The following is a 12,185-nucleotide window of genomic DNA, read 5'->3' as shown; positions in this document are numbered from 1 at the left end:
TTAGCCTGGCCCAGCCCCAGCTGTTGCAGGCATTTGGGGAGGTGAACCAGCAGATGGGAGATTTCTCTCTCCCCCTTTCAAGTAGGTGAAGACAAAACAAAACCCAGCTGTTGCCTCGTTTGCAAAAAGAGTCTTTGCAGATGTAATTAAGTTTAGGATCTCCAGGAGATTTTTATGGAATATTCAGGTGGACCCTACATCAAATGATAAATATCTTAAGGCAGGGATGAAGAGAGATTTGAGATACAGATGCACACAGAGGAGCAGGTGATGTGAAGATGAGGGGCAGGGACAGAAGTTATTGAAGCCACAAGGAGCGCCAAGAGGAAGGAACTCATTCTCTGCCTATACTCAGAGGCCATAGAAGGGGACCTCAGGGCTGGTGCTGTGGCACAGAGGGTAAAGCCACCGCCTGCAATGCCAGCACGCCATATGGACACCAGTTTGGCTGCTCAACTTCCAGTTCAGCCCCCTGCTAAGTGCCTGGGAAAGCAACAGAAGATGGCCCAAGTGCCTGGCCCTTGCACTCATGTGGGAGACCCAGATGGGGTTCCAGGCTCCTGGCTTCAGCCTAGCTCAGCCCCGGCTGTTGTGGCCATTTGGGAAGTGAATCAGCTGATGGAAGACCTCTCTCTCTGCCCTGCCTCTCTGAAACTCTGCCTTTCAAATAAATAAAGTAAATCTTTAAAAGAGGGTCACTTCAAAAATTTAACAGAAAATCAAGTTAAAAGATAAGCTCATTTTGCTGCAATTTTTCTTTTAAATCCATGCATACGAATGGTCCTCAAAATGCTCGTGGACAATGTACATTATGAAAAAACTTCATGTGGATTTCCCAAAACAAACTTTTCTTTTAATTCCACTCTTTTAAAAAATGTATTTATTTATTTGAAAGGCAGAGAGAGAGGTTTTCCATCTGCTGATTCGCTCCCCAGTGGCTGCAATGGCTGGAGTTGGGCCAGGCTGAAGCCAGGAACCTGCAATTCCATCCGGGCCTCCCAGGTGGGTGGCAGGGACCCAGGTACTTGGGCCGTCTCCTGCTGTTTTTCCCAGGCGCATGACCAGGGAGCTGGAGAGGAAGTGGAGCAGCCAGGACTGGAACTGGTGCTCTTATGGGATGCCAGTGGCGGTGCTGCAGGCCATGGCTTAACCAACTGAGCCACAGTGCTGGCCCCTTCATTCCATTTTTCCATGAACACTTTGAAGCCCTCTTGTAGATGGTGAGAGGTTCTTCTGACCCCTTGATTTCAGATTTTTAGCCCCCAAAGATGTGAAGGAATCAGGCCCTGTGGTTTGAAGGCTATGGAGTGTGGTGACCAGAAGCTCTAGCCCAGGGCCTGCCCCAGAGGGGTCCCTAGAACCCAGGATGACCTTTCTCTGAGTTACACAATACACTCTCCAGGAAACCTGCTCCTTCAGCATGTCCAGGTAGCAATGTGGTCAGCTGACACTATGACACTGATAAGACTCAACATCCCTGGGGCTGGTGCTGTGGCGCAGTGGGCTGAGCTACCGCCTGTAGTGTCAGCATCCCACGTGGGTGCCGGTTCCTGTCCCAGATGCTCCACTTCCGATCCAGTTCTCTGCGATGGCCTGAGAAAGCAGTAGAAGATGGCCCACGTCCTTGGGCCCCTGCACCTGTGTGGAAGACCCGGAGGAAGCTCCTGGCTCCTGGCTTCCGATCAGCCCATCTCCGGCTGTTGTAGCCATCTGGGGAGTGAACCAGGCGATGGAAGACCTCCCTCTCTGTAAATATGCTTCTCAAATAAATTAAATTTAAAAAGACTTAACAAGAGGGAAGTAAGAGATTCTCTCTTAAGGTGCACGAGTGCCTGAGCTTGGGTGCACACCCATGAGACCGCAGAGCTCAGCTCCAGGGGAGTGGCTGAGTCCTGGGGTTCGGGGACAGTGGGAGTCCCCACTGCAGGTGAACACGTCACTCCTTCGTGAGCCCTCTGTCACTAGCCAAAGAGATCAGACCCCCGTGGTGGTGGTGGTGGGGGGGGGGTACAAGGCCTATTCTGTTCTCTCAGGACATGATGAAGAAAACGTTCAAATGGGACCAGCATGGTTGGCACAGCGGTTACGCTGCCACCTCTGACAATGGCAACCCTTCAGTCTACAGTTCGTGAACACCTTTGGGGGTCAGTGTAGGGCCTGTAAGGCCCCCAGGAGGGTGTGTGGGCCATGGGTGGTTCTTAGCAAGTCCATGCAGATCTCCTGCAGTCAGTGTATATCTTGTTAATATTATGGAGGAGCTCTTTCATTTCTGCTCCTTACAGTTTCCAATCCAGCTCCCTTCTCATGTGCCCGGGAAGGCGGCAGACAATGGCTGGGCCCCTGCTACCCACATGGGAGACCCGGATGGAGCTCCTGGCTGCTGGCTTCAGCTGGGCACAGCCCCTGCAGTTGGAGCCGGAGGAACCTGTGATCAGGGAGATAGAACTGCAGGTGCAGCTCCCGGCCTGGCAGGAGGAGAAAGGATCTGGAGACTGAGTCCATTACCGATGACCGGTGATTTTACCCATGATTTCAATCTCTAAATCGCCCTGTGCATCCCCTCCTGCAGGCTCTTCCTGTCCTGCATCCCTTACAATAAATCAATGGTACAGTGACTTCCTGAGTTCTACCAGCCACTTGAGCAAATCATCTAATGCCACAAGGCGGGGTTGGGGGAGCCCCTGTTCCCAGCCAGATGCTCAGAGGTGCAGGGGGCTGGTGACTTGCAAATAGCATGTTAAGTGGGGACAGGAGATGGGTATTGAGGTGCAGGGGGGAACTGCATCCCATGCTGGGGAACCTGGTTCCAGTCCTAGCTACTCTGCACTTCCAATCCAGCTCCCTGCTGATGCACCCGGGGGCCAGCAGATGGTGGCCGCAGTGCTAGGGCCCCTGCCACCCACGTGGGAGACCAGGATGGAGTTCCTGGCTGCTGGCTTCAGCCAGGCCCAGTCTGAGCTGTTGTGGCCATTTGGAGAGTGACATAGAAATCTATCTTGCAAATAAATAAATGCTTCTTTAAAAAATAATAAAGTGGGGGTAGCTTGTGGGACGGAGCCCTTAACCCCTAGGTTCTGACCCTGGGTGTTGAGTGTGGGAATTCAGTGGAACCACCACACACCCAGTCGGCCCCTGGAGACTTGAAGACTTAGCTGCTGGTGTGAAAAACAAGACAAAGGAAGACTCCACGCTCTTGGTGTTAGAAGCAGCTCACAGCCTGTGTGCCAGACCTCTCCCCAAAACCCCTGCTGGAGAGAAAGTCATTTACCCCATCCAGAAGATGAGATGGCCATGGTGAGGCTCTCAGCCAGCCTCAGCCTGGCTTCCCAGGGCTTGCTGGGTCGCCCACAAAGGCCCATCCTTGGGGCAGCAGCGACAGTGTGGCCCCGTGTCCCAGGAAGGCCAGCCAAGTACCTGGGCGGCTGCGGGGGATGCTGGACGCCTCCCGCCACGGCCTGGGCAGTCAGTTTTCCCTCGCTGGAATCAGTAACTCTGCTTGCTGTTTATTTTTCTTGCCCTCTGCCCTCCTGCCAGACAGCAGCCTCTGTGTGTGCCTGAATGGCCCCATTCACGCCTCTCAGCCACACATGGTGGCCTCTGATCAAGGCACTCAGTGGATCAGGAAGTGTGGGAGGCTCCGCGGACCCCGCCACCCCCGAGCTGCAGTTTTGGCTTTCCTGGAGGACAGAGGTTTGGGGTACGGTGCCAGGTGGGAGGGGGCGAACACAGGACGGATCCACACCGGACCAGGGCCACTCACAAGATGACGCCGACAAAGCCTGCTGTTTCCCTCTGCATCACACCCAGTGACTCACTCTCCAAATGTTTGCCTCTGTGCCCTGCTTTCCTGGAACGCTAACCAGGCCTCCACCGCAGGGCACAACAGGTTGGCCAGGTGAGCTTTGGGCCACAGCGGCCGAGGAGGAGGCGGCGGCGAGCGGACCCGGGTGTCCCTGGGAGCCCCCACCACCGGGGTCCAGGGGCCTCCCTGACAAGGCTAGGCCAGGGGCGGGGAGCACGGAGGTGACCTCCCTGACGTAGGGCGCCCCGGGCTCCAGCCGACGCCCGCCCCTACCTCTGCGGAGCACCCGGCGCGCCAGGCCCCCCACCCCGCAGCCTCTCCCCGCTCCGGAGGGCGCGACCCCTCCCCCGGCAGCTCGCGCGGCTTCTGCAGGCAGAGGCTGGGCCGCGAAGTCTGCCCAGGCGTCCGCTGGTCGGTGCTCAGCGCAGCTGCGCGAACGGCGCCCGCGCCACGGCGTCGCGGAGCGCCCGCAGCCGCTACAGGGCCGCGCCCGGGAGCACTGCGGACGCGGTGAGTGAGGCGCGCGGGAGGGAGCCGGGCGTCCGGGCCACCCTCTCCGCCCCGGGGCCGGCAGCTTCCTCTTCCCGCGGGGCTCCGCTGCGCGCCTCTAGGCCGCACCGGCAGCCCCGCGCGCTTCCCCTCCGGCAGCGGCCCCGGGCTCCGGAGATGCTCAGGCCCTCCGCCCTGTCCGGGAGCCAGGAACGCCGGCCAAAAACGGCTTTGCCTGCGGGACCCAGGGGGCTGCTCCCGCGTCCGCGCTGCTAACGCAGGGGCAGGAGCCGCGGGCGCGCTCGGGGCCGTGCACCCGCGCCCCGGCCCTGGGCTCCACGGGCCGACCCGGATCACCCGGGCGCCCCTCTTGCTGCCGGTCCCCTGCACACACGCGCGGGGCCCAAGGACCACCCCTCCCCACCTAGCTGCTGTTTGGGGAACACCCAAAGTCCGGGGGGCGACACCGTCCACTCGGCCCTCTTGGAGAGACCCCCAAGACTGACCCCAGAACGCAGGCCCCCCAAACGCGGCGGCCCCAGGTCGTTTGCGTCTCCTGGAGGCCCACAAAGCGGACCCGGAGGTGGGGGGGGAGGGAGGGAGAGAGAGAGAGAGAGAGAAAGGGAGGCTGAGACTGGCGGGGTGGGGGGGAGTGCTCGGCCCTAAACAAACCCTAAACATGTGGGTTTCCGTGGCAACGGCCTCCTTTGGCCCACCCCCGAGACCTCTCCAGGGCTGTCAGGAGCCCCCAGTGCGCCAGCTGTTGTGTCTTCCTGTTTGGTCGCCATGGCAACGGTGACCTCAGCCCAGCCCCCTCCCCCCGCCTGGCGCACAGTCCCCGGCAGTTTTTAGCCATCGGGGGTGGGGTCCGGCCTCCGCCCCGCCCTGAGGGCGGGCTTGGGATAGCCCGGACTCGGGGATGTCCCTTTCCACGGCCTCAGCCCGCAGCCCAGCCCGGGGCTCCGGCCCCGCCCCCGGCCCCGCCCGCGCGGTCTCCCCAGCCCTACAACCCCACCCGGCCCGCAGACCCTTCTGGTCTGCAGCTGTCGCCCTCGCTTCGGCCGCAGCCGCCACTGGCCGGTGAGCTGAGGGTGCGGGGACCGGGAGGGCGGGGAGCGGCGGCCCGGGGTCCTGGGATGTGGACCGAGGAGGGATGGGCCAGGATTCAGAATGGCTGAAACCCTGGAAAGACTGAGGCTGGGCCGGGATGCTAGGGTTCTGCGAAAGAGCTGGCTGTACACCCACTCAGGTCTCACTCCTGAAACAGGACGGGTGGGGTCTGCACCCACCCAGATCTCACTCCTGATAGGGGGGGGCGGGGGTCTGCACCCACTCAGGTCTCACTCCTGAAACAGGACAGGTGGGGTCTACACCCACCCAGATCTCACTCCTGATAGAAGGGGTGCTGGGGTCTACACCCACCCAGGTCACACTCCTGATGGGGGGGAGCTGGGGTCTACACCCATACAGGTCTCACTCCTGATAGAAGCGGGGCTGGGGTCTGCACCCACCCAGCTCTCACTCCTGACAGAGGGAGGAGCTGCGGTCTACACCCACCCAGGTCATACTCTTGGGGGGGGGGGGCTGGGGTCTGCACCCATCCAGGTCTCACTCCTGACACAGGATGGGTGGGGTCTGCACCCATCCAGGTCTCACTCCTGAAACAGGACGGGTGGGGTCTGCACCCACCCAGGTCTCACTCCTGCAACAGGACGGGTGGGGTCTGCACTCCAGGGTCTGAGAGAGGAGGGACTGAGGGGCTGAATTCCAGGGTCTGAGGGAGGAGGCTAGTGGTCCGCACTCACGGGTCTGAAGAATGAGGGGCTGGGGGCCTGGACCCCTGGATCTGAGGGCAGGGGCTCCTGGGCGCCAGACGGAGGCGGCTGGGATCTGGTACCCAGAGGGCCACAGGAAGGGAGAAGTTTGGGGCTGGGGTCCCGGATTTGGGGGAGGGGACTGTTGCTGGCGTGCAGCATTGCCGACCCCTCCCCTTCCAGGGCAGCTTCGAACGCCGAGCACCGGGCAGGGGGTCCGCCGGGCGCGGAGGGTGTGGCAGGGCGTGGCGCGTGCGGGTGTGGCCGGGGCGTGGGGCCCCGCGCGGGAACCGCAGGCCGGTTTCCTCTCCGGGCGCGCGTCTCGGGCGCCGCATTCCTGAGCTCTGACTTCAGGCGGCGTCCGGGGCCCCGAGGGCGGGGGCAGACCCTCCCCTCGGCGTGGTCCCCTCGCCCCGCGTCCCGCTCCGGGGCCTCCGCGCTCGGCCAGGGGCGGCGCCCGCGAGCTGGAGGCGCGGCCGCGCCCGCTTCCTCTTAGCCGGCCCTGCGGGGCGCGGGGAGCGCGCGGGGCGGCGGCGGGCGCGTGGCTGCCCCGCGCCAGCCGGCGGGCAGCTTCCGGCCCCCTGCCCTCGCAGAGACCCTGCTGGGGCGCTGGCTTCAAGCCCAGCCCTCCGGGGACCCAGAACGCACGGAATTTTAAGATCCCGCCCCACAGTCCCCCCCTCCAAGGATCCGGGAGCTCACCCCCACCCCCGGAAACACGGAGAAGGCGGGGGTCCCGCCCCCGCCTCCCGATCGCCGCCGCCCTCGGGCTGGCGGAGCTGTCTGAAGGCCTTATAAGGCGCGGAGACGCCGGGCCCAGCCAGGCCACCCGCCCCCGCAAGCCGCCGCCCAGGGCCGCCCCGCCACAGCCGCGCGGCCTCGCTGCGCCGGGGCCGCGTTGAGACCCCGCCCGCCGCCCTCGCGGCGCGCCCAGGCCCTCCCCTCTGCAGGGAGGCGCCCTGGCCGCAGGGCCTCGCGGCCGGGCCGGCTGGGCCCGGGTGTCGGAAGGGAGGAGCCCCGCGAACCGGACGCTGACGTCCTGTCCCCCTCAGGTGCTCCGAGCAGCCGCTCAGGTGCGTGCGTGACCTCGCCGCCTGCGCCGCCCGGCAGTTCTCCGTGGGGCCTCAGCTAAGACCGCTGGTGAGTGCACGGGGGTCTGAGGGGGGAGGGGCTGGGGCCTGGGCCCGGGGTCTGAGGGGGAGGGGCTGGGGCCTGGACCCGGGGTCTGAGGGGGAGGGGCTGGGGCCTGGACCCCGGGTCTGAGGGGGAGGGGCTTCGGGCCTGGACCCCTCTGAAGGGGAGGGGCTTTGGGCCAGGACCCTTGGGTCTGAGGGAGGAGGGGCTGGGAGCCTGGACCCCGGGGTCCCAGCGGGGAGGGGCTGGGGCCTGGACTCTGGGATCTGATGGGGAGGGGCTGCGGTCCTGGAACCCTGAGTCTGAGGGGAGGAGGGGCTAGGGGCCAGGGGCCAGGACCCCGGGACCGGGACCCTTGATCTGAGGGAGGAGGGGCTGGGGACCTGGACCCCGGCGTCTGAGGGAGGAGGGGCTGGGGCCCAGGCCCCATATGAGTGTCCAGGGCTGGGCTGGGGCTGGTACTGGGGTACCCACTGCAGCGTGCAGTCTGTGGTCCTGCGCTGCTGTGTGCCTGGCACTGGAAGCAGGAAGTCCTGGTTGCCCCTGGCTGGAGAGCAGCCTCCTGGGATTGAGGCTTTGTGCTGGGAGACTGGACATTTGAGCACCTGAGGAAGGCCGGGCCCTGGGCGCTAAGAGTCTGGGCCCTCAGTTCTGCAGGGTCTCTGGGACAAGGGGGTGGAAGAAAGTGTTTACCCAGAGTCCAAAGGTGGGAGCTTGGCACGCTGAGCTGGGAGGCCTGGGGGTTTGGGTGCAAAGGGTTGGGCGCCCGCCACGGGGAATCTGCAAGCCTTGGGCAGACAATGTCCGGGCTAGGGAGGCAGGTCGCGGTGGGGAGAGTCTGGGTTCAGTTCTAGAAGGGAGGGGAGGACTCTGGACTGACTCCCTGAGCTGAGCGCTCTGAGAGGAGACGGGCGGACCCCGAGAGCGCTGAGACTGCCCCCCTGGGTGTGCGGAGGCAGACAGGAAGGTCACCGTTGGGGAAAGAAGGAAGTCTGTTAGCGGGGCCCACACAGAGGAAGCTGATAGGGGGGTCATGTGGCTGAGGCATTGGGGTTAGGAGGTCAGGGAGAGGGCCTGGGCCCTGGGCGTCTGTGCTGGGAGGAACCAGTGGCATCTCCACAGCAGCTGGGGCTCCAGGGAGAGGAGAGGGGGCCCAGACTCCTGAGCTCGGACACAGGTTGGGACGGGAGCAGCCAGTTCCTCCCTGGATGCCCATGCCTGTCCCCTCCCCAGCCCCGCGGCCCCACCATTTGCATCCCAGTGAGGTGCAGGCCAGGGTCCGGCTTCACAGCACACCGCGTCTCTCCCTCCCGCCAGCCATGCCGGTGACGGTGACGCGCACGACCATCACGACCACGTCAACATCCTCGGGCCTGGGGTCCTCCACCATCGTGGGGTCCCCTCGGGCGCTGACCCATCCCCTGGGCCTCCTCCGGCTGCTGCAGCTGCTGTCCACCTGCATCGCCTTCTCACTGGTGGCCAGCGTGGGCGCCTGGTCGGGGCCCATGGGCAACTGGTCCATGTTCACCTGGTGCTTCTGCTTCTCTGTGACCCTCGTCATCCTGCTCGTGGAGATGTGCGGCCTGCAGGCGCGTTTCCCCCTGTCCTGGCGCAACTTCCCCATCACCTACGCCTGCTACGCGGCCCTGTTCTGCCTGTCGGCCTCCATCATCTACCCCACCACCTACGTGCAGTTCATGTCTCACGGCCGCTCCCGGGACCACGCCATCGCCGCCACCACCTTCTCCTGCGTCGCCTGCCTGGCCTACGCCACCGAAGTGGCCTGGACCCGGGCGCGGCCCGGCGAGATCACCGGCTACATGGCCACCGTGCCGGGGCTGCTCAAGGTGTTGGAGACCTTCGTGGCCTGCGTCATCTTCACCTTCATCAGCGGCCCCGAGCTGTACCAGCACCAGCCGGCCCTGGAGTGGTGCGTGGCCGTCTACGCCATCTGCTTCATCCTGGCCGCCGTGGCCATCCTGCTGAACCTGGGCGACTGCACCAACATGCTGCCCATCCCTTTCCCCAGCTTCCTGTCGGGGCTGGCCCTGCTGTCCGTCCTCCTCTACGCCACGGCCCTCGTCCTGTGGCCCCTGTACCAGTTCGACGAGAAGTACGGCGGCGTGCCGCGGCGGGCCAGAGACGTGAGCTGTGGCAGGAGACACACCTACTACGTGTGCGACTGGGACCGCAAGCTGGCCGTGGCCATCCTCACGGCCATCAACCTGCTGGCGTACGTGGCCGACCTGGTGTACTCCGCCCGCCTGGTTTTCGTCAAGGTCTAAGACTCACCAGGGGCCCCGCTGTCCCTCGGCCGCCTCCCAGCCCTTGCTGCCTCTCCCGGCTCCTCTCCCTTCCTCACTGGTTCTCCCCTCCCTCTCTCTTCCTCTCCCTGTTGCTTTGCCACACACCTACCTTGTTCCTCTGCTACCTTCTCCTCTCCTCTCCGCTCTGGCTCTCCTCTTGCCTGTTTCCTCTGGAGCCCGGGGCCTTCTCTCCCCCCACCCCACCTCCAAAGGTGCTGAGTTCCACACATCCCACACCCCTTCTTTTGCAGCTGTTCATGCCACAGGCCTCCCAAGAGGCCTCATTGCCAAAGCATGCCTGCCCGCCCTAGCTGTGCCTTAGTCGTGTGTGTGTGTGTGTGTGTGGGTTTGGGGGGTGGGGGTCGGGGAGAACCTAGGGATCAACCCCTTTCTCCTGGGGGAGGAGGGTGTCCGGTGCACCTCCCCTTTCAGTTAAAAATTTTTTTTTCTGGAGGTCAGTGATTCCCAGTGGGCGGGAGGCTTCAAACACAGACCCCAGCCCCACCTGGCAATCGGCCTTGCCTGAAATTGGCTCCAGAAATTTTGCCAGGTTTCTTAAACAGTCCCACTGCCTAGCGGCCATCTCGAAGCAGGCTGGGGACTTGGGGGGATTGCTTTTCATCCCCACTATTTTCTGTGCTGTCAGAAAAAAAAAAAAAAAAACACAGAAGCACAGGCTCATGAAGCCAGCTGCCTGCAGCGTCCATCCATCCGGGGTGGCAGACCCTCCAGCCTTGGTGTTGAGACAACCAGCCCCGCCCGGGCAGGGGGAAGGTGCCCACTGCCTCGGCCCGCCGCTGCTGCTTCCCTGGGCAGAAAGGCCTGGGTGGCCCTGATCTCGATGAAGCTTTTTCTTTTTTCTTGTTTTCTCCTCCGGGTGGGTGGGCTGGGGAGGCGGGTGGGTGGGGACTGCGGCTGCCCTGCCGGAGGCGTGTTCCTTGCTTGTGTGCGTTTCCGTGTGCTAGTCGCTTCTTGCTGCTGCTACTACTGCCTGCTTCTCGGGGACTCACATGCGTAACGTGATATATATATAAATGTATAAAGGTATATTTTATTTTTTTTTAATTCCCCTGAGCTTTTGGTCCCCAAAGCTCCCGCTGTCCCTTGTAGAGAAAAGCCTCGTCCCCTCCCCCACTCCCACATTCATCTTTTTTTTTTTTTTATTCAACATAAAGATAAAAGAAAGATTTGTGTGTGCTGTTGTTACTGGGGCAGCTCCAGGAGTCGGCCTGGGGCCGGTGGGAAAAGGCAACCTTGACCACACCAGAAGATAGCAGTCGAGTCTGGATCTTCTCAATTCCGCCCTCCTTGGAGTCCCAGAAGCCCCTCAGAAACACAGGTGCAGCAGCTTCCCTGCAAGACGAACCCTCACTTGCAGGTCAGCGTTCGCTCCTGGGGCCGGGACCTCCCGCTCTGCCTCCTAGTTCCAGGTCGGCTCACCTGAGCGATGGCCCAGCCCACCTGGGCACCCCCCTGGGGGGGGAGGCATCTTCCCACATCCGGGTCTGATCCTGCCCTCCCCCCAAAATTGCTTACTCCATGGTTCCTGTGGGGTCCTGGGTTCAAGGCCTTCCGGGACCGGACCCTGCCTGACGGCACCTGGTCCACAGGAGACCTTGCTAGAGGGGACGAGTGGCTCCTGCGACCCACCTCTGCCCTGCCCGTTTCCCCAGCTTGGGGAGAAGCACAGGTGTGTTATCAGGCAGAGACCCAGGGTCTGCACCCCCTGCCTGCTTGCTTGCATCCACGCCGGCTGCAGGGCCGGGGAGGTCCCGCGGAAGGCGGGAGGCCAGCCAAGACCCGGAAGGCTACCTCTGGGCCAGAAGAAGCTCTTTTCCTTCCTGCCGGGCCCACCCAGCTGCTGGCACCCACACCCACTCCTGTCTTCTCGGCCACGCCGCCTCTACCCCAACGCTGGCCTGAACCCCTTTCCGGAAGGCGTCAGAAAGGACAGTTCTAGAACCAGGGGGCCACGGGTCGGAAACTCGGGGAAGACCCCAGGGAGCAGGACTAGAACGCGGTGGGGTTCCCAGCTCAGCTCTCGGGGCCACCGCCACCTCCTGACACTGTCCCCGGACACGACACACGCCGAGAGGTGGTCGGAAGGCCAGAGGATCCCACGTTAGGGTCCTCCCAAGAGAGGGCTCGGGTTCTTCCACTGCCTCCCTTCGGCTTCGGAATCCCAACCGGCCCTCCAACCCCACAAAAGTCCCAGAAAAAGCGTGGTGGCAGGGAGGTGTCTAGAGTCTTCGGCGCCGCCGTAGAGCCCCGCCCGCGTCGCGGTGCACTCTGGGAGTGGAAGTTCTCTGCCGCGTCCAGAGAGCGGCCGGGCCCCAGACTTTGGACTACAAGTCCCAGAAGGCACCGCGCTCCGCAGCCTGGGGCGGGCCGCGGTTGCCCCTGGCAACAGAGCAGTTCACGGCAGAGTTGGGATCCGGAAGCGGGAAGTGGCGGAGGAGAGCGGGGAGACCAGAGGATCCCCGAGAGCGACTGGGGTCGTGGCCGGGAGAATGAGAGACTCCCAGAGAGAGAGAGAGAATGACAGAGAGAAAGAGTGTATCCGAGACGCAGAGGCAGGGAGCGAGCCCTGGGGACCGCGAGCGTCGCAGAGCCCGAGAGAGAAGGGGTCAGATTGAGAGA

At 63.2% G+C, this 12,185-nt stretch overlaps 1 protein-coding gene across 4 annotated transcripts; it reads left to right on the top strand.

Annotated features, from left to right (window-relative positions):
* Window positions 1–3,532: 3,532 nt before the first annotated feature.
* Window positions 3,533–10,732, top strand: MYADM (myeloid associated differentiation marker). Of its 4 annotated transcripts, none has more exons than XM_070061836.2 (3): window positions 3,533–3,895; window positions 7,158–7,245; window positions 8,557–10,732. In XM_070061836.2, exon 3 carries the CDS (start codon window positions 8,559–8,561, stop codon window positions 9,522–9,524), a length of 966 nt encoding a protein of 321 aa, XP_069917937.1. In that variant the 5' UTR covers window positions 3,533–3,895; window positions 7,158–7,245; window positions 8,557–8,558; the 3' UTR covers window positions 9,525–10,732.
* The last annotated feature ends 1,453 nt before the right edge of the window (window positions 10,733–12,185 follow it).

This window comes from Oryctolagus cuniculus, chromosome 18, assembly GCF_051225735.1.
Source record: "Oryctolagus cuniculus isolate XC-2025 breed Fujian yellow rabbit chromosome 18, ASM5122573v1, whole genome shotgun sequence".
In the NCBI taxonomy this organism is placed as follows: Eukaryota; Metazoa; Chordata; class Mammalia; order Lagomorpha; family Leporidae; genus Oryctolagus; species Oryctolagus cuniculus.
The sequence above is the reverse complement of the archived record's forward strand: the minus strand, read 5'-3'. Positions and strand labels throughout refer to the sequence as shown.